Below are 18,706 nucleotides of genomic sequence, written 5' to 3'. Positions count from 1 at the left end.
GTGTTTTAAGAAAACACGAAGATCAATCAGGAGATCCATTGATCTGATGTTGACTCTGTTCTCAGGAAAGATGAGACAGATCCTGGAAAAGATGAGTCACTCTTGGAACAAATATCTCCGGAATTGAAGTGAACCAAACCGAGATATTTATGCTTTGAGTCATTCATCAATCAGTAGAAAAAGGAGGAAAATAATTCTGAGAACTTTGTGGGTGTTCCTATTGTGATGTCTGTGTGGACGAACGATTTTTTAAGAGACTGCCTTTACTTGAATGTGGTCAAAGAACAGAGAAACTTTCAGATTTGTCCACAGGATCTGTGACTAATCATTTCATTCTCTTTTTTACGACCCCTCTCTCCTCCCCACCCCTCTTTTCATGCTGTCTCTCATCACAGAGAGCGAGGGGAACACCTCCGCAGACACTCCTTCAGTGGAGGGATGGGCGACATTGCGGACCCTCTGCTCCTCTCGTGTCCCACTCCTGGTGGCACCCAGCGAGGTCACCACACTCCCTGGACCCCGCTCTCCAAAGACAACGTCAAGTACCGCCCCGATGGCTACTACAACCAGGAGGAGCCCCTCAACTACTGCAAGTCCTCCATGGCGTCCCACAAAGGTCTCAGCCCGGGCCTGGGGGCCGGCTGGCCCCTGCGGTCCAACTCGGGCCCCATCCGAGCGGGCCAGGGCGTTGGCTACGTCCCTTCTAACCGCATGAACAAAGCTGGTCAGTATGGGAAGCCATACCGTCTTTCCCCGAGTTTCCACAGCAACAGAGGTGGCGAGGTTTTTGTGTCCAAGCTCTATGGTAACATCCAGATTCCCACAGACCCAGATGCTTACTGCGTGGACCTGGTGAAGAGCGAGAACGGCTTTGGAGAATGCTACGACGGCCATCTGATGCCCGAGATGCCCCCCATCAAGGTGGAGCACGACTCTGACTCTGAAAATGGCTGCGACGCCTACGGCCGACCCTGGGCCTGCCGCGACCCAGATGCCATAGATCGTCGCTACGGTAACGGGATGTACGACCAGAGCACTGGCCTGCCACTCAAATCAGAGGCCGATTATTATGATCCACAGTTCTCGACCTGTCAGCGAGGGAAGGCAGGAATCAGCCCGCCTTACAATAACGGCAACTATCACAACTATGCAGTCAACAACGGCGGGAATACCAACGCACGTCTGCTGAAGTGCGACAAAGACTTGGAAAGCAACAATGACAACAACCAGTTTAGTCCTCAGAGACTCTCTCATTCAGGGTCTCTTTGCAGCAACCAGTCCGTCAACCTCATGGACTCGCACGTCTACCCGCAGGACCCTCACAAGGCCTACATGCACCCAGACTACAACAAGCACGGCTCCTACGAGTTCAAAGGTCACGGCCTGATCCACTCCATCAAGCGGGAGCCCATGGACTCCCCGCCGTGGTCTGAGGGCGGCCATGACATGAACCAGTCCATGATGGTCGGTCCAAGGAACGTTATGCCATGTGTGATGAGCGCAGGGCACCATAAGTCCAGTCCTTACATTTACATGCCGTAAGAATGAATGGAGGGTGACCCATGCATACACCCAAGACAGACACGCACACACACACACAAACGCACACACACACACTCACACAAACACAAACAATCAGTGTGCGTTATAGTACTTTGTATTATTGTTGTTTTCATACACATGCACCAGCAGTACAAAAGGACAGTCTTTGGTTTTGAGGATTCCCAGGATGTCATGTACTTCTTCAGTTTGATGAAGAGGTCAGAAACAAGGCTCAGGTTTCTAGTGTTAGTGTCGTGACAATCAGAAGTAAAAAAATAAATAAATAAATCCAGTGTATGGATAGATGCTTTTTGTTTTTAAAGAATACATTTTGTAGTTGGTTCCAAGCACTTTTGGAGTTAATGACAATGAGACAGATTATGTCTGGAAACACCATTTTATTTTTTTTGTTTTATGTGTTGTGCACACCTGGCTTTTGTGGGAGGAAGAAACATTTTTTGCTGTAAAAATACTTTTTTAAAACTTTGTACACAGGCGATGATTTAACACCTGCCACTGGGCTTATGCAAGAGACAAGGCTGATCATGAGAACTCACATAGGAGTCAGTTCTAACAACGTGAAGCATCATCTGCCTTGAAGATTTAAAGGAGCTTACTGGTGGTTTTGCATGTTCTAGTGCTTTGACTATACATCACCTACTTTCATCATTACGGCCAGAAACAACTTGTTTCTATGCATTTTACAAATTTTTGTTATCAACATGCAAATACTTGAAACTTACTTGAAATCCACTGCAGTACAAATTTTGGTTATTTACAAAATAATTGCATCAGCATAATTCTGCTAATTTACAAACAAAGACAGTCCCCTTATGAGACTGCATTTACATTCACTAGATCCATTTGCTTTTTTTGGGATCTGCACCAAACTGCACACACTCAAAAATATCAGTGCCCTAAACATGGTTGATTTTTTTCCCGGAAACATCCATGAATTATTCTCTGAGAAATCAAGTAAAATGATGCATAACGCCCTATCTCGCAATGTCCACCCCTCCACAAAATATCATGGAAATCAGTTGAGTAGTTTTTGCGTAAGCCTGCTAACAATCAAACAAATGTAGACGAAAAAATAAACTCATTGGCGGAGGTAACAATACATTTGCATCTCGGGTCTGTTTCCACCATCCATGAGATTATTGAGTGTCTGCTGAAAAGCATTTTTTTTTAATGCATGACAACCAAATTCATATTGTATATTTAATAACTGTTAGTGTTCTGAACCCGATTTTCCAAGAGCATACTTTACAGAACATTGCTTTTATCCGAGAATCCTTGAATGCACTATTAAGTGTAGTTTTGAAACGGTTTGCAGCAGAATCCTCGACAGTGACGTTAAGTGCAGTATATGCAATTTATAGTTAGTGGACCAAAACATAGAAAAATATTGGAGTGGCCAAAGTAGTTACAACCTGAATAAACACGTAATGGCAGCAGGGGGGCACAGTGAGTGTCCCGCTGAAGTGCTGTAGAGCAAGGCACTGAAATTCCCACAGGTAACCAACCGCTCTGTACTTGCTCCATGGCTCTGATCGCCTTGTGGAAGGTAATTAACGACAAAACTGATTTAAAGTCAGTCGCATTTAACGTTAAACATCAGTAAACTGACTTGAAACGAGAGAACAAATTAAATCACGCTATAATTGACCTTTAAATCCAACTTGGACCCAAGAAAATCTTCTGCACCAGTTCATTGACTTCATTAAATATCAGTTGAAGGTTTGTTTGCACAAGTGTTAGACTGAATTGAAGGAAAAGAGTCTGTCGTTACAAGGTTCGAATTTCTTTCATTGCGCACAATATTTCATTTCTTCATCATTTTTCAAACTCCGGTTGAATGTACAAAATAATCTTAATTTATGTCATTTTTGTGTCACATGCTAACGTTGTACATTGTGGAGCTGCATCTCGTCCCTGTACAAGCTGTCTCACTGCAGATGTGACATGTTTTCCTTTGAGATGAATATACACAGACGTCGTCTTCACAATCAGTGTTTTTTGCACAAATTAAATGAAAAGCACCAAATCGATTCAGTGTCGAGAGTCTCGCTCCTGTGACGCTACTGTAGTGGTTTCTAAATTGCACTACCCGTTCAGCTGAAGGTCAAGCCGACCCAGACAGGTTTTTGAGTCAACGCACACAGTAATACATGGTGTCACTGATTTGAATTTGTATTTTTTTTTCTCTTTGTGTGTGTTCATTTCAGTAAGTGTTTGATGATTCGTATTTATTGTAAGAGGCAGATGTGTATAATTTTAAAAAGAAAACTACAGTTTTGAAGACTTTTTCTGTTTCACTAAGGTAAATGAATATGGCTTTTTTTCCCTCGCCCTCTTTTTGATAATTGTTAAAAAAACGTCTCATGGAGGAGGTAGCTGCAAGGTAGCGAACACAGTGTACATATGCAGTGTCTTCCAGTGTTTCTATGTGTTTTTGCAAATGGGACTTATCTATTAAAATACTTTTTCTTTGTATGGAAAATCTGGGTGAAGTGTTTTTCTTTTGCCATTAATCACACGAGTGAAGTGCCCGTTTTAAACCTCCCTGTTTGGAATGGCCTACTCTCTTGGCCTGTGGTAATGCTCCTCAAACAATACTGTCACTTTTTATTGTTTGTGTGCTGGATGTTGTGTGCAAAGCTGTTTTTTAAACAGTCTATGGTGCAGAGTGAAGTTAAAAACCTTGTGTTCGTTAATCTGCAGTGAAGAGTTTTTAGTAAATGTTTTTCATAAAATGAAATAGAATTTGCTTCATTACTGTTCACGTGTGTGGTTTATACATAAGTTTGAATGATTCACTTAACTGCTGTTAGTTTTTCATACATTATATGTTGGAGAGGTCAATGGAATCTTCAGACCCAAGTTCACAACTTTTCAAAATAAATGCTCTGCAATTCAGCTTGATGTGTAGCATTAAAGCAATGAAACAAGTATAGTGCTTTTACTTAATAGACAAATTGCTGTGACAGAAATCAGAACCCGCAACATTCGTGAATGTCTGTGTCTTAGTGTGATATTGTAAAACAAAAACAATCAAAATCATATGATGGCGACTGTGACCATCGGTTTGACCTAGTTGTCGACCACTGCTGTAGTTTGTTAGTGGATGTAGAAGAAGACATGTTTAACTCTGTCCACAGCCAGTCTTAAGTGTGAAGCCGATATCATGAACCATATACAAGATATACGTTCCACATACACACCGACCGGCAGAGCTTTGTGAAATTAGAAGGTCAATGATGATATGCAAAGCGAGTAACATGTGAACATGCGATGGACTATTGTAAAAAACATATGTGAACAGATTACAGATGATGAGTTACTTAGAACATGAATATTACTCAGCTGTTAATGTCAAGCATTTCTATTAATGATTTAGAATGTGTAATAAATGTGGGAGCAACATGTAAGAAATAGAACAGGGACCACCTGGCTGAAGCAGATGTGCTGACTGGATACACAACTGGAGACGGATTAAACATGAGCATCATAGAGATTCAATAATTTCCTTCTCTCGTAAAGTGAGAAATGGCCAAATTATTTAGTTCACTCAACGTCCTTGTCTCTTTAGTAGCTTCTGAATTTTTCACGTACAGCAAATGTGGTCTCATCCTTCAGATTTGTGTCTCTATTAATAATTAATAACTCAGCAGAACAGGATACAGAGTATCTCTGGCCACATTGCCTGTATGATTAATGTGCTGTAAAGTTGGCGTGACAGCTCCTTCACACGATCTGGGGAAACTTAACACTTCATCTCTTGCCGCTGTCTGGGACAAGGGCTCAAGCCAGGGGACCGCCGGCACCCACAGAGACATGGAGGTAGGGGGCAGAGAGAGAAAGAGATGTAACCCCTAAAAGCTGTGGTCAAATACTACAGTTCGCGGGATTCTCAGGAGAGCTGGACCCTGAGTGTATTTATCCATTGTTCTTCTTCTCCTTGAACAGGTTATTTCTAAATCGCACAGCTTGGGTGTTAAATAAAAGTTGCATTGTGACAGAGAGATTAATATCTCTGTTACAATGCAGCCTTTATTAAAGAGATTATAATAAATGATATATATGGACGACACGCTCACGGTTCATAACTATCACTTTCTATACAGTAATAATAATAAAAAATTGTTTGTTTAATACTTATTGCATTGACCCACGGTCCCTGTTTTTGACACGTATGTTGTACAGTGCACAGTAGCAGGCCCTCGTTGTGATTATAGGTCTGCTCACATAACCTGAATGTTAATTCTGAGTGGCTAGAGTCAAACTTATAAATAAACACTTATTAATGATAATTATATACATTGACTATAACAATAATAATGGCCCAATATCTATGTAAAAATGTATTAAAACAAAACTCCCAGGTTCATGGTTTAGGAGACATATAGGAGATAAAAACAACAAATTCAGTGACATAGATAACAAAGGAGAAACAAATGCACCACTGTAAAATGGAAACCGTGATTTACAGTGATTGGTGATACGTATTTATACTCCACGCTAATAAAATAACAACCATAAAGCACATACATGAAATAGAATATTATCCATTAGGAGTATTATTAGGCCCACTCTATGTTTAAAAGCTACCGAGTGTAACATTGAGATTTTTTTCTGGCTCTCCTTGATCAGGTAAACACACTAGGAAGTGAGCAGAACTTTTTCAGCATGTGCTCCTCATGCCGTTTTCACTGGAGTGGAGAGGTCGTTAGAGTGATTAGTCCTTGGTTGGGCCTGACACCAGAGCCTCTCCACTGATTCTGCAGCTATCGTCAGAGTGCAGCTTACAGGGAATTACAGGATACACCTGATCAGTTAGCAGAAGGATTTTCCTGATTCGGATGAACGCCAGTGTGTGCGTGCATGTGAGTGAGTGTGTGTGTGTGTGTGTGTATATGAGTAAATTAATGTAATTATACATGTATTTAAAAATTACATTTCCAGGACCATCATTAATATAAAGATCAGTCTCATGTTTCTCTTTGCTGTGAGACATAGATCTAGCTTTGGATTTATTTCCCTTTTATCCAATTTAACACAACATGAAGAGAAGCAACAGAACAAACTAAACCTGAGAACAAAGTTTTCTAAAATGTCCATGTCCACTTCTCCACTGTCCTCCACTACGGTTCCACTTACACTCAAATATCAGCAGGAACCAGTCAGTGTTTTAATGGCACCAGGTTCATTCATAGTGTTGAATAAAGGAGAATTTAGAGCTCAGAATGAGACGTCTGTGGCTGAAGCAGCCTCGACTGTCACTGGATTTAATACAATGTATATGATTCTGCCCCAGTCATGAACTTTTGAAGTATGGACTTTTTGACTTGTTGATTTATGTTATGGTCTCAGAAATATATTTAGTTTGTATCTGAAGTTCTTCTTTATTTACTTGTTTTATTTTGAAATGTCTTTCCTTTGGCGTCTCCCTTGCTTTGCTTCCTGTCTTTGTCCTGTTTCCCATGATCACCTGCACCAGTCCTCATGTGTTTCACCTGTGTTTCATTATCTTCGCCTCCCTCTTTGGCTATATAGTCTCTGTGTTTCCCTGAAGGCTGTTTGGTTCAGTTCTGACCCGTTTGTTCAAGCCATGTGTGTTCCACCTTCGTTTGGCTGCTTGAGTTTTTAGTATGTGACTGTGTTAGTTTGAGTTTTGAACCTGTAGCTTCATATCATCCAAACCACAAAAGTCACTCAGTATATCAATATGAAAAATGGTGTACGGTTGATACGAGTCAACATCTACAAATGTGTGTTCTGATCCAAGAGTTGATCCTGAAATGTGGATCCAGTGTGTCTGTTGAAATAGTGCGACAGTATTTTTGATATGAAACTGAGTTTCGTGTTGGAATGAAGAACTGTGTGAGGAGTTTTTGAAAAAGTGACCTCTGAACTCTGGAGAAACGCATGTTACTAACTCAAATTAATTCCTCTACAGAACAGTGTTTTGCTTCTTCACTATGTGACATGTCTTGCGTGTCAGTGCTGAAGTATCATAGACCCATGTAAACCCCAGCAGTTGTACAGAAGAAGAACTGTTCACTTCCTCTTGGTTTAAAAAGGGCAAATTAATGATCCTACTTCCTCCTGCAGTTGAGGACCTGAAAGGAAACACTGCAGCCAGTGTTTTGGACCTTTTAACTGAAAAGAGACTTATAACATACATATTTCACCTGGCCGGGGCAGATCCAGAGGTGGGGCCAGGGGGGCACTGAAGCCTTATTGGCCCCTGAAGTATCCCTGTCCTGTCAGTCGTATTAAAAAAATGAAGTGTCCTCACTCACAACACTATTATAATGTGTTTAAACAAGGAATGACTTAAATGTGCATTTTACTGAATCAGGGATTGTGCATGGATGTTGGACATATAATTGGCCCCTCTGTGTAAATTGTGGCTGCTTTATGGCCCCTGATTTAGAAAAATTGTATTCCATTTCATAAAGAAAGAGAAACAGTGGAGGAAGTGTATTTATTTGTAATTTTAAGAGGTTTATAACTTTCAAATTGGAAGAAATCATTTTTTTAACCAGACTAAACTCATTCTGTGGACAATGGATATTAAAAAGGTTAATGCAACACGCAAACTACACTAACCATGTGACTTTAAATGGATCCAGCTCTTTAACATGAATTACAAATGCAAACGTGCGTCTCTCTTTCACAAAGCGCTCTCTTCCTAAGTGACTAACATCTCACTTGTGTGAAACACTGTGTTGGGTTTTCCTCTCTCTATCCCCGAAGGAGCGCTCTCCTCCTTTGTCTCATGGCTGATGACATGACAATGAACTTTAAATGTTTAATATTCTTCAGCACGCACGCAACTTGCATCACGCCATCTGTACAACACTTGTTCTGCACGGGGAGGAGAGAGGGTGGGAATGAGAAGGGAAAAAATGAGAAAGAGAGAGAGAGGGTGAGAGATAGATGGAGAAATAACAGCGAGAGGTGAGAAAAGAAGTTGGCTCAGGAAGAGGGTGAAAACAATGAAAAAAAACATCCAATCAAGAGAGAGGAATGGATGCTTCAGGCAACTGTAGTGTAAGCAAAGTGTTTGATGCTTGTTGACAGCTGTATCTGTGAGGGGGAGTGTGTATTAGAGAGTGTGTGTGTGTGTGTGTGTGTGTGTGCAAACCAAGACCTATAATCCTATACCATGCAAGGTTGCGTGACCGTTCATACCCCACTCTTTGCTACTCCACACACCATTTGCCCTAATTGGTCACGCCGACTCTTGGTGTCCTTCTCACACACACGCACACACACACACGCTGATACACACTCATACAGGCAGATGCACCAATGCATATATAGAAACAACAAGGTCCACATCTCTTCTGCCCCGTATCCACGGTGACAATGAGGGGACTCCTTGAGGGTATGTCACAAACACGCATGTAGATACACATATGCATGCACATCATCATACCCTACTAAGCATATGGGAGACAGTCACGCAATCCCCCTCGCCCGTAACCCCCACAACCTTGTCACGCCTTGACAATAATTAACCGATAAACAATAAACGGGACACCTTGCCTAACTAGGATTTTAAACTGGAACATGATTTTAGATGATGTAAAGGTGGACTTTTTGAACAATTACTTTCACTTTACTGTTGGGCCACCTTTGTTGAGATTAACAGCTACTTTTCGAGCACTGCTACATGTTCAGGCACTATACACCCGACTTTAACTTGATTACAAATATGGGTATACAGTACACTTTGAGATAAAATTATAATTGTCATATTGTCGAATACGTTTTGTACCCTATGGTTGGAAATCAGTGCTCTAAAGCAGAGGCTTTCAAAGTGGGAGAGGGGGCCTCCACAGCTCCAAGGGGCCCTAAACAGTTTTAGAATGACACTCTCTGAATTAAAGTGAAAAGAATTACATTACATCAGTTTTAACATGTTACATATCACAAGGTCCCCAACTACCTGAACAGAGCTGCGTTAATCAGCCTTCTGATTTCATGCTCCACATGTTTTGAATGAGCTGCAAGACGTCCTAAATTTAGGATTATTACCGTCTCTTGGTTTTGTTTAAAAATCCTTTCAAATTTGTTTTCATGGAACAATGTCATTGCTTTTTATTTTCCATGATTCATTTTAGCAATTTTTCTATGTATGTTCATTGTTTGAGAACTGTTTGCTGTGTTTAAGTTTGTTTTGTGTGTGTGTGTACTTGTTTTCATTGCCTTTGTAGGACCTTTTCGAGCATGAACAGTGACCTTGTCAGGACCAGTCGACCTCATGGGGACTAAAGCCTGGTCCTAATGAGGCAAGACATTATTTCTCCTCCTGGTTAATGTTAAGGAAAAGACTTTGGTTAAGCCATCCACAATAAATGGAAGTCAATGCAGAGTCCTAATAACAATACGTTTGTGTGTGTGTGTGTGTGTGTGTGTTTACATTTTTTATTTCATATTTCCTTGCTGCACATCTAGACCAGGACTCCCTGGCAGAAGAGATATTGTATCTCAATGGGACCTTCTTCATTAAATACAACACGTAGATTATGTAGAACTAGATATTGTTTATGTGCAGAGTGAATTTATGTCAAACAGCAATATTGTAGGCTTTCTATTGTTTAGCTAAACAAGTAAAATGGGGGGCATTTCGCTGAGGGGATGCCCACAGTGTGACTGTGAAAACACTAAAAATATTCTATAAATAAAAATCAATCCTGAGCCCTAAGGATTAGAAAAATATAATCTACTGAACGTGACGGTGTTTTGTGTGAAATTGAAATCTTCATGTACAGTATGTGCCCGGGGACGACTGGCCGGTTGAAAGGTTACCGAGTGCAACCTGGTGATTCATGAACTAGATATGCAGGCAGCAGCTGACTGTGAGTCATCCTCATGCACGCACATATGCAACACACAGGAAGGCAAACTCCTCCACCCGGATACCCAGACTGCTTCACAAAAATGTCCCCTGAACGCCACGAATTCAAGCCTAACCACTGTGGAGCATCTCACATTTTCTTACACACACACACACACTGTATATTTCTTATTGTTACACACTTCCACCATCAGTCCTGTGGGGCAGGGCCAGCAAACATGAATGCTCCAATAACCTCCATGTGAGATTAGGGGGAGAGTGTACAGTGAGATTATGGAGCCACTGCCAGCAGTGTTTGTTTTGGTTGTGTTCATGCTCTAGTTGACAGATTAATCTGTGAAGGTTACACAAGGATAGACGCTGACGCCGTTCCACTTTTGCTGGGAAATGCTCCCACCTACTGGTCACAATGTCAAACCGCGGCTGAAGAGAAGCCTTTTACGCATCTGTTACAGGTCACTGAGTGTTTTAGGACAACACTACATTCAAATCAGCCACATCAGTTGAAATAAAATCTATGATAAAAAGAATCGTGGACTGTATTCACATGGTTGATCACCTGGGTTCATTGGTTCCATACTAATTCATTTTTATTTATCTGTTCATTACTGGACCAGAGGGATGAATCACAGAAGTATAGAAATAAAACATTTTAATCCAAACTCCAACTCATTTCAGGCTATTGCACTTTATATTGATTATTTGCCTGTTTAACACATTGGTTAAGTTTTTGACAATGAGCTGATGAGCCTTTTAAAATATGCAAATGTTTCTGTATAGAGATTATATTCCTGTATACTCACATAAACTAGAAGGCCACTCTTTCACAATGTTGCATTTACATGTATTGAGATCAGATACATATACCATGTACACAGAACTATAAAATACAGTACTAACATGAAACCCAGGCAAGATGTCCATTCTTTGATACAGTTGAAAGGAATATTTGTTACCATACAGTAACTGAATAAAGATAACCCCTCTAAAAATACTTATATCATAGATATTATCATTCTACACATGCCAGATTCTTAATTTTTTCACAAAGACATTTCACAGAAATGTCAAAAAAAGAAAGTCCTATCTCACAATATTAAATAAAGCAGAGAAAAAAAAATCCTGGATCCGTTCCCTTAATCAAATCAGTTCCAAAAGTGCATGGGTTCTACCTTGGCCTATACCTCTCCCTTTCACTAACTTTTAATAAAATATTATGGAATTGTATTATTTTGCAAAATCCTGCTAACAGACAAACAGGATGAAAGCATAACTTTGTAACAGAGGTAAACATTCAAATATCACGTTATATAAAAAGTGCATTATTTTACCTTGAGGGTCAGTGTCTCCGATCACACCACAGAGCACCTCTTTTATGTTTGTATCAGTAAAGGTTGAATTTAACGAGCCCTAACAACACTTGTTTGTTCTGGTGAAGCAATGAGCATCAACATTTTAAAGTATTTTCTCTAAACTGAGAAAACTTGCCTGGTTCATGGTTGTTTAGACTGTGAAGGAACTTTGTGTGATTCTCTGATCTACATCAGGTATTTTGCCCCCTTCAGCAAATGGAAAATCTCTGATTGTCATGAGGTAAGGTCACAGGTGGAAGAGACTTGAACGTTGTCAAAGCAGTTTTATGTCCAGTGTGAGACGCTGAGGATTTAAGGGTTTTGACATGCAGTGGCAAGCATTTAATCAGTGGCTTTAACTCAGAATGACTGGAAATACCTCTGACATTTATTCGCCCCAAAAGTGGTACGACATATGACTGGTCCGTACCAGGAATAATGAGGTAACATGACAAAGTAATTACCAGTAAAACACTGGGGAGATTGAACAAACTGTAGTCCATCAACTCCAGGTAAAGCCACTGAAAGGTGGAACATCCTTTGAATCTTTATATTGAATCTGCGATCAGAGTGGAAATTCCTTCCACATTCAGATCATTCAACCTTTAGTCTCTGAGGAGTTTGTGCTGGTTTGTAGTGGACTATGATCTGAATCAAGACGAAACAGTTGATGATCAAGAAGAGCAGTCCAGCGAGCCAGATCAACAGGAAGGTGTTGTAGCCTTCAAACTCCAGGAAGTAGGCCGGCCCCAACCAAATACCCTGGGGGAGAATTGGAGAGAAAACGGGTTTTCTTTCATACTAAGCTCAATTGTAGCTGTTTCACTCAAAAATTCAGTAGTGAATCTACACAGATAACATCAATATCTGGAAGGCAACAATGGATGGTCTGGAAATGTGCTTTGGTGAAGTTTACCTGTCCAGCAAACCAGAGGAGCAGCAGTCCAGCCCCCTGTTTCAGAGACAGACTCAGGCGAGGGATGACCAGAGGAAGTAGGCACAGGTACCACAGGAAGTACTGTGAAAGGATAACATGTAACTTTGTTAAAGTATGTATGAAGATACTTCGACAATGTAAACGACCCCAATACAGACTATGAATTCTTTAGAAAAGCCCAAAAACAATTTTTGGATGGTCACAGTGATATTTAACCACCAAATTCTATTTGGATCATCCTTGAGACCAAGTGAATGTTTGGATGGAATTTTAAGATAAATGTCACCATCATGGAGACACGAAAACAAACAAACTTGTACCTTTCTATCGGATCCCTGCCTAAACTCTGTTTGTTGATGGTGGTTCATGTACCTGTGAAGTGCAGACTTTGTTGAAGGAGACGAAGATGGCTGTGTGAAGGAAACAGGAAAAAGCCAGGTCGGCGCGAAATGCCCACGATGCTGCCAGCAGCAGGATGAGCTGAGGGAGAAACGCAGCCAGGCCAAGCCACTGGCTCCACCTGCTGTCTGCTCAGACACAAGACAGAAAAACCAGACCAGTCTTAAAAAGCTGCATTACAAACACGCATCATGGGATAGCTTTGTAAACTGTATACTTTTTATCCAGTCATCCTAATTGCATGAATGTATTTTGTGCAGTGGTATACATCTTGCGCTGTGTAGACTTTTGATTTTTTTTTTTATTATCTAAACTAGCAGTTTCATTGGAGAGTGCCCTGATCGCAAAACTGAAAAAAACTAAAAACAAAAAGAACACAAATATGTCAGAATGAAAAAGCGGTGCCACACACGAAGAAGACACATCCAAGATGTCAAGAGAATTTTTGCTGATAAGGACCAACACCAGTGTTGATGTGGTGCAAACAAAAACAGGTGATCTCAGCAGCGGAATTCATACATTACCTCCTGCATGCTGCACCACCCCTCCCCTAAAAGATCCGCAGATTTCTCTGTTGTTATGAATGTGTCTGTTGTAAATCTGCTGCCTTCTTCGTGTGTGAAAGGCAAACTCTGGAGTCCAGTCACCATTTTGAGATTTCCATTTCCACAGTGTATATCTGAAAACAGCTTATGAAGCACTGTGACAAACTAGGAAGCTATAAAAGGTTGGACGGATGAATACCTGCAGTGAGGTAGAGCATGTAGAAGTATGGAGAGAAGTTGTGTCTGATGTCTCTTCTGGTCAGGTGGTACAAGTAGGTCTGATGAAGGAACTCCCAGCCATACCTGAAGAGACAGGAGAGGAGTCACATGATCTGAGCATTTCTATTCAAACCTATCAAAAGTTAGTATACTTGTTCAGATAAGGAAGTTAAATAGATATATTTTTACTATCAAATAACAATAAATACTAAAAGTATTTAGCATTATTGTAAGAAATGAATAGAGCACTTAATACTTGTCTGTGCAGCACTATGGAAATCAACTCCTGTGTGTTTGTGTGCATCTTGTTCGTCTCACATGTGATAGAAGAGGGCTGTGAGTCCACAGAAAACTCCTCCGGCCACAGCTGCAAAGAGGAACAGCTCAGTGTTGAGGAAGCTTCCAGTGAACCTGATAATTCTCCTCCACCTCTGTTTGTCCTCTGCTCGGCTCTCTGGTGTGCGCAGGGTCAGAGCGATGGGCAGAGCATACGTACCGGGGTAGATCTTCATATGCACCGACAGGCCGTACAAGATGGCTGCGCATATGAGATGTCGGCCTTAAAGAAAGAAGAAGATAAAAGTATCAGCACAGGAGCAGTATTTTACAGGGCTAAACACAACATCCACTCACTTACCTTCCATACAGAGTAATGTCCCCAGCACCAAGGCTGCCAGGATGGACTCAGCGTTCCCTCGGGTGGACACTCCTATGGGCAGTGGGTTGAGGAGCCACAGAGAAGAAACACGACATGCAGTCTGAATATGAAGCACATAAAAAACACACAACGTTAACTGCACTGTGCAAAAAGCGTCTTGGCTCCATCTACGTGGATTTGACAAAACAAAATGTGTTTTCTGATCAAAAGATTTCAAGTAAAAAAAGATCAAACCTCAGAGGTCAGACCTCGCAGGCGCAGGATTCTGTAGATGAGCAGTCCCGACAGCACGTCACACACAACGAATAGGATCTTGCCAAACACCATGCTGAGATAGATGTTGGGGGTGAGAAGCCAGGCCAGCAGAGGAGTGTAGCGGTAGGTTGATCTGTTGTACGGGGACTCGCCCTGAAGGTATGTGGAGTTAAAATCAGAGACATGTACTGCACCTCTTACTGATGCAATTGTTGACTGAGTCAAGTTCTGGAGTTTTCTGTTGGATTGACATCACATGTTTATTTTGATAAAGCTGCTCATCTTCATACATCAACGTATAATATGTATAGATGAGAGTCATAGATAAGTATAGATATAAAATATATAGATAGGGTAAAGTACAAAAGCAGCAAAGTGTATCAAGAGTAATAGATCTCATTTTGCAAAATGGTCACTGTCTTGTTCATATTATCAGTTCATCGGTATTGATTTTTTATTATTGATAATTGATATTGTTGCCAGATGAAAAGGAGCAAATTTTACATGCATCACATAACTTCTTAAGGACTATCTGTGACAATGATCATATTTTATACACTAATCCCACATGTATTGTCTCTAAAATCCTAATCTGAAAGGCAACTCCTGACTTTAGTTGAAGGATATGTGCGGAGGAGTAAATGTTTCCTTTGTGAAATAAAGGATTGAATTTGAAAAAGGCAGCTAGTGGCGTTGAAGGTGCACATTAAATAGTAAATTAAATTGATTGAAACACTGTTATTTTGTTAAATCTCTTTAATTATTTCTTTAACCTGTGACACTGAAGTTAGTTTCTAACTCAGCAGTTCATGGGGAGTATTTAAGTATTATACCATGTCTATACCATGTAAAATATAAATCTATAAATATAAGATACAAGATGAAAAAGTGTTTCAAAACGGTTAAAAAATGTATTGTCGTTCTGCATATTTTCACGGTTTTCTAATGCATATATTTATTGTGTGTTACTACTTTCTGGTGTCATTTATGTGAAGCTCAATGTGACTTTGGTCTCTCAAACTTTACTAAACTACTTACTGACTGACTGACTTCTGATTTGTGAAAACAATCACTGATTCTACACAACACCAGAGCAACTGCAGAGCACAACACCTGCTGTTCTCTGACTTGTCAAATGTCTAAACCAGGACACAAACAGTAGCTATCTGCTGTTACACATGAGGTCATGGTGCTGTCACCTCAGTGATGAACCTTGCAGCATCCGTGAACACATGGTAGTCAATGTCCGTGTACTTCACCGCCATAGTCCGGTCCTGGTGGTCTCCATAGGCGACCAAAGCCAGTCGCACAGCGAGGGAAACCGAGAGCAGTGCGTGTTTGCCGGTGAGCATGGAGGTCAGCCGCTCCATCGCGCAGGGGAACCAGGTCAGCACTACAAGCTAACTCTGGCTAACTAGAGTAGAAAACTGTCCCTGCCTCCGCGGTCACATTCAACTCCCAGACACGAGAGCAAATATTGTTATTATCGGCACGTTTCACTGACAGGTTCCGCTGACCAGACTCCGCACTCACTTCCTGTATTTGTGTCACGTGGGTTGAGGGCGTACCATTGCAGCGGCAGGTCTGAAGTGGACGAGGGCACACTCTTCTTCTTTTTGTTTAATGGCGCGTGGCACCTAACGTCACAGGTGCATTACCGCCACCTACTGTGCTGGAGTGTGGGTCTGCGGAAATACATTACTAATAATAATAATAACAATCATACTACTACTACTACTTATAATAATAATAATAATAATAAGGACAAAAAACAACAACTTAAATCCTCCTCATTAATCCAGTTTCATTTAAAAACTCAAACAAGGCTTTTTATTTCCATTCCTCAATACTGAATACTGTGTTCACACTTCCACCCCACATTCATCTATGTGGCTCAGTCATGCTGAAAATAGAGAATATAAATGCACTGTTTTGTTTAATCCTGTGTGTCTTATTCTTAACCTTGATATGACTTTTTTCTCTCTGGTGTTTTTCCCTATTTTCATTCCTCCCACTTTTTGCCTTATTTGATATAGATGGCATTCTTTACCTCCATCATCCCTTTGTTTTTTACTCCTAATTGCTGTTTTGGCCTTACTGAAAGGTACCTCCATAACTCTCTCCTGTTTTAAAATTGTTTAGCGACTGAATCTGCCATTTCCTTACCCTCAATGCACCTGTGAGCTGGGATCCACATGAACCTGACTTCTGTTTGTGTGTGATGTAGTCTGAATAGTGTTTCGTATATATTTCATGCAGAATATCTGCTCTGCTGTGACATGGACAGTAATGATACCAATGCTGATAGGATGTCTGAACATACTATAACCTCCTGAATCTCGCTTTGCTCTGTCCACTGTAATGTCAATGCTATTGCTAACATCACAACTTTATATCCTGTCAGGTGATCTGGTGTTCTTTCCTTTATATTATATTTAACTCTGGGACAACAAAAGCAAACCTTGTCCTTCCATTCTTGGAAGGACAAGAAGGCTCCTTTGATCCATCTGTATATATTGGGAACAGAGTATTGTGTGTAGATCTTAACCTTCCCTCTTCTATCACCTCATCTCATTTGCCATTTTACTTGCTGTTCAAGCATAACACTCAGTCTTTGCTTTCCCACTTTCCCAGCATGGTCTAAGGGCCCTCAGGTGGGTGATCTTCTTCCTTGTGTCCTTGTAGGTTTGACAAGTAATTTAGCATTAGCGGTTTGTATCGGAGATTCAGCTGCATTTCTCCCATCTCCACTTGGACAGCTATAGTTGGAGAAGTCTTAATAGCCCCACAGCATATACTGTAGTCTCAGTGCCGGATGTTGTATTATTTTTAGTATCTTTGCAAATCTTTTGCTCCTGACCTGTCTACCACACATCCATAGTCAATCACTGATCCTATTAAAGCTATATATATATTCTTCAACTCTTTTCTACCAGCTCCCCATTCAGACCTTTTGAGACATCTCATTACATTAAGAAGCATTTTTTCTCTATCTTATTTATATGTTCATTCCAGGTCAGCTTTGTGTCAAATAAACCCCCCAGATATCGGAATGTGTTTACCTGCTCTGACTGTTCCCCAAACATCTTTAAACCAGCCTCTCTTATCTTCTTATCACTACTTTAGTTTTTTCCACTGAAAACCTAAATCTCCATGAATATGACCATTTCTCTACCATTCTGATTGTATTTTGTATCTTCCCCTGATATACTGTTCAGTATTTATAACTATTTAATAAAGCCCCATCAACAGCAAATAATAATTTTCCTATATCAGAGATTACGTCTGAGTACACATCATTAATCATGATGGAAAAAATTATTGGGCTGATCACACTGCCCTGAGTTTTATTATAGGGATGATGCCTGCTTCTTTCCAGCTCGTAGGTAATTTTCCCTCTTCCCGTATTTTATTATATATCGCTAAAAGTTTAGTTGTCTGCTTTCCAAAATGTTTTAACATTATATAACAGATTTGGTATTTCCCTGGAGATGTCTTTCCTATGGCTCTCCTCATCTCTTGTAAAGTAAAAGTTGTATCCATCACACCATTTGTTCTTTCTCTTCTCTGTATCTTATCTGTTTCTTCCCTCCCTCGCTTCCTTTTCTGTGTTAGATTGTCAGAACTGTGAATTTCCGCAAACATCTTGGCCATTATTTCTGACTTGACTTCATTTCTTATTGCTGTTTTCTCTCCAACTTTTAACATTGGGTCCTGCCTCTCTCTTCGGATTCCCCCCAACTCTTTTATCATTCCCCATACATTGCCTATAGGAGTTATCTGCCTAATTTAATGCAGAATTCTCTCCAACATTCTCTCTTTACTTTCTTTTAGTAAATTGTGGGTTATCTTTAATTCTTTCTTTCATGGTTCTACTACACTCCTCTGTCCACCATGGGACTGGTTTTCTACTCATTGTCCCTTTGC

At 40.6% G+C, this 18,706-nt stretch overlaps 2 protein-coding genes across 3 annotated transcripts in view; one reads left to right on the top strand and one right to left on the bottom strand.

Moving 5' to 3' along the window:
- Positions 1-4,494, top strand: part of ahrra (aryl-hydrocarbon receptor repressor a) — a 65,711-nt gene extending 61,217 nt beyond the window's left edge. Inside the window, exons 9-10 of one of the 2 annotated variants that reach the window (XM_035142109.2) lie at positions 396-724; positions 827-4,494. In XM_035142109.2, coding sequence (XP_034998000.1) covers positions 396-724; positions 827-1,542 — 1,045 coding nt within the window. In that variant the 3' untranslated portion in view covers positions 1,543-4,494. Of the gene's footprint in view, positions 1-395 lie in introns of both variants that reach the window. The other variant, XM_035142107.2, reaches the window with a different exon arrangement.
- A 6,557-nt stretch (positions 4,495-11,051) lies between these two features.
- pigm (phosphatidylinositol glycan anchor biosynthesis, class M) lies at positions 11,052-16,359 on the bottom strand. Its single transcript, XM_035141862.2, has 8 exons — positions 15,979-16,359; positions 14,759-14,932; positions 14,504-14,624; positions 14,185-14,425; positions 13,847-13,950; positions 13,076-13,230; positions 12,683-12,784; positions 11,052-12,528 (listed from the first exon to the last, which is right to left on the bottom strand). Exons 1-8 carry the CDS (start codon positions 16,147-16,149, stop codon positions 12,361-12,363), a joined length of 1,236 nt encoding a protein of 411 aa, XP_034997753.1. The 5' UTR covers positions 16,150-16,359; the 3' UTR covers positions 11,052-12,360.
- Positions 16,360-18,706: the final 2,347 nt, after the last annotated feature.

Source organism: Hippoglossus stenolepis, chromosome 19 (assembly GCF_022539355.2).
Source record: "Hippoglossus stenolepis isolate QCI-W04-F060 chromosome 19, HSTE1.2, whole genome shotgun sequence".
Taxonomy (NCBI): Eukaryota; Metazoa; Chordata; class Actinopteri; order Pleuronectiformes; family Pleuronectidae; genus Hippoglossus; species Hippoglossus stenolepis.
This window is presented reverse-complemented; position numbering and strand designations above follow the sequence as displayed.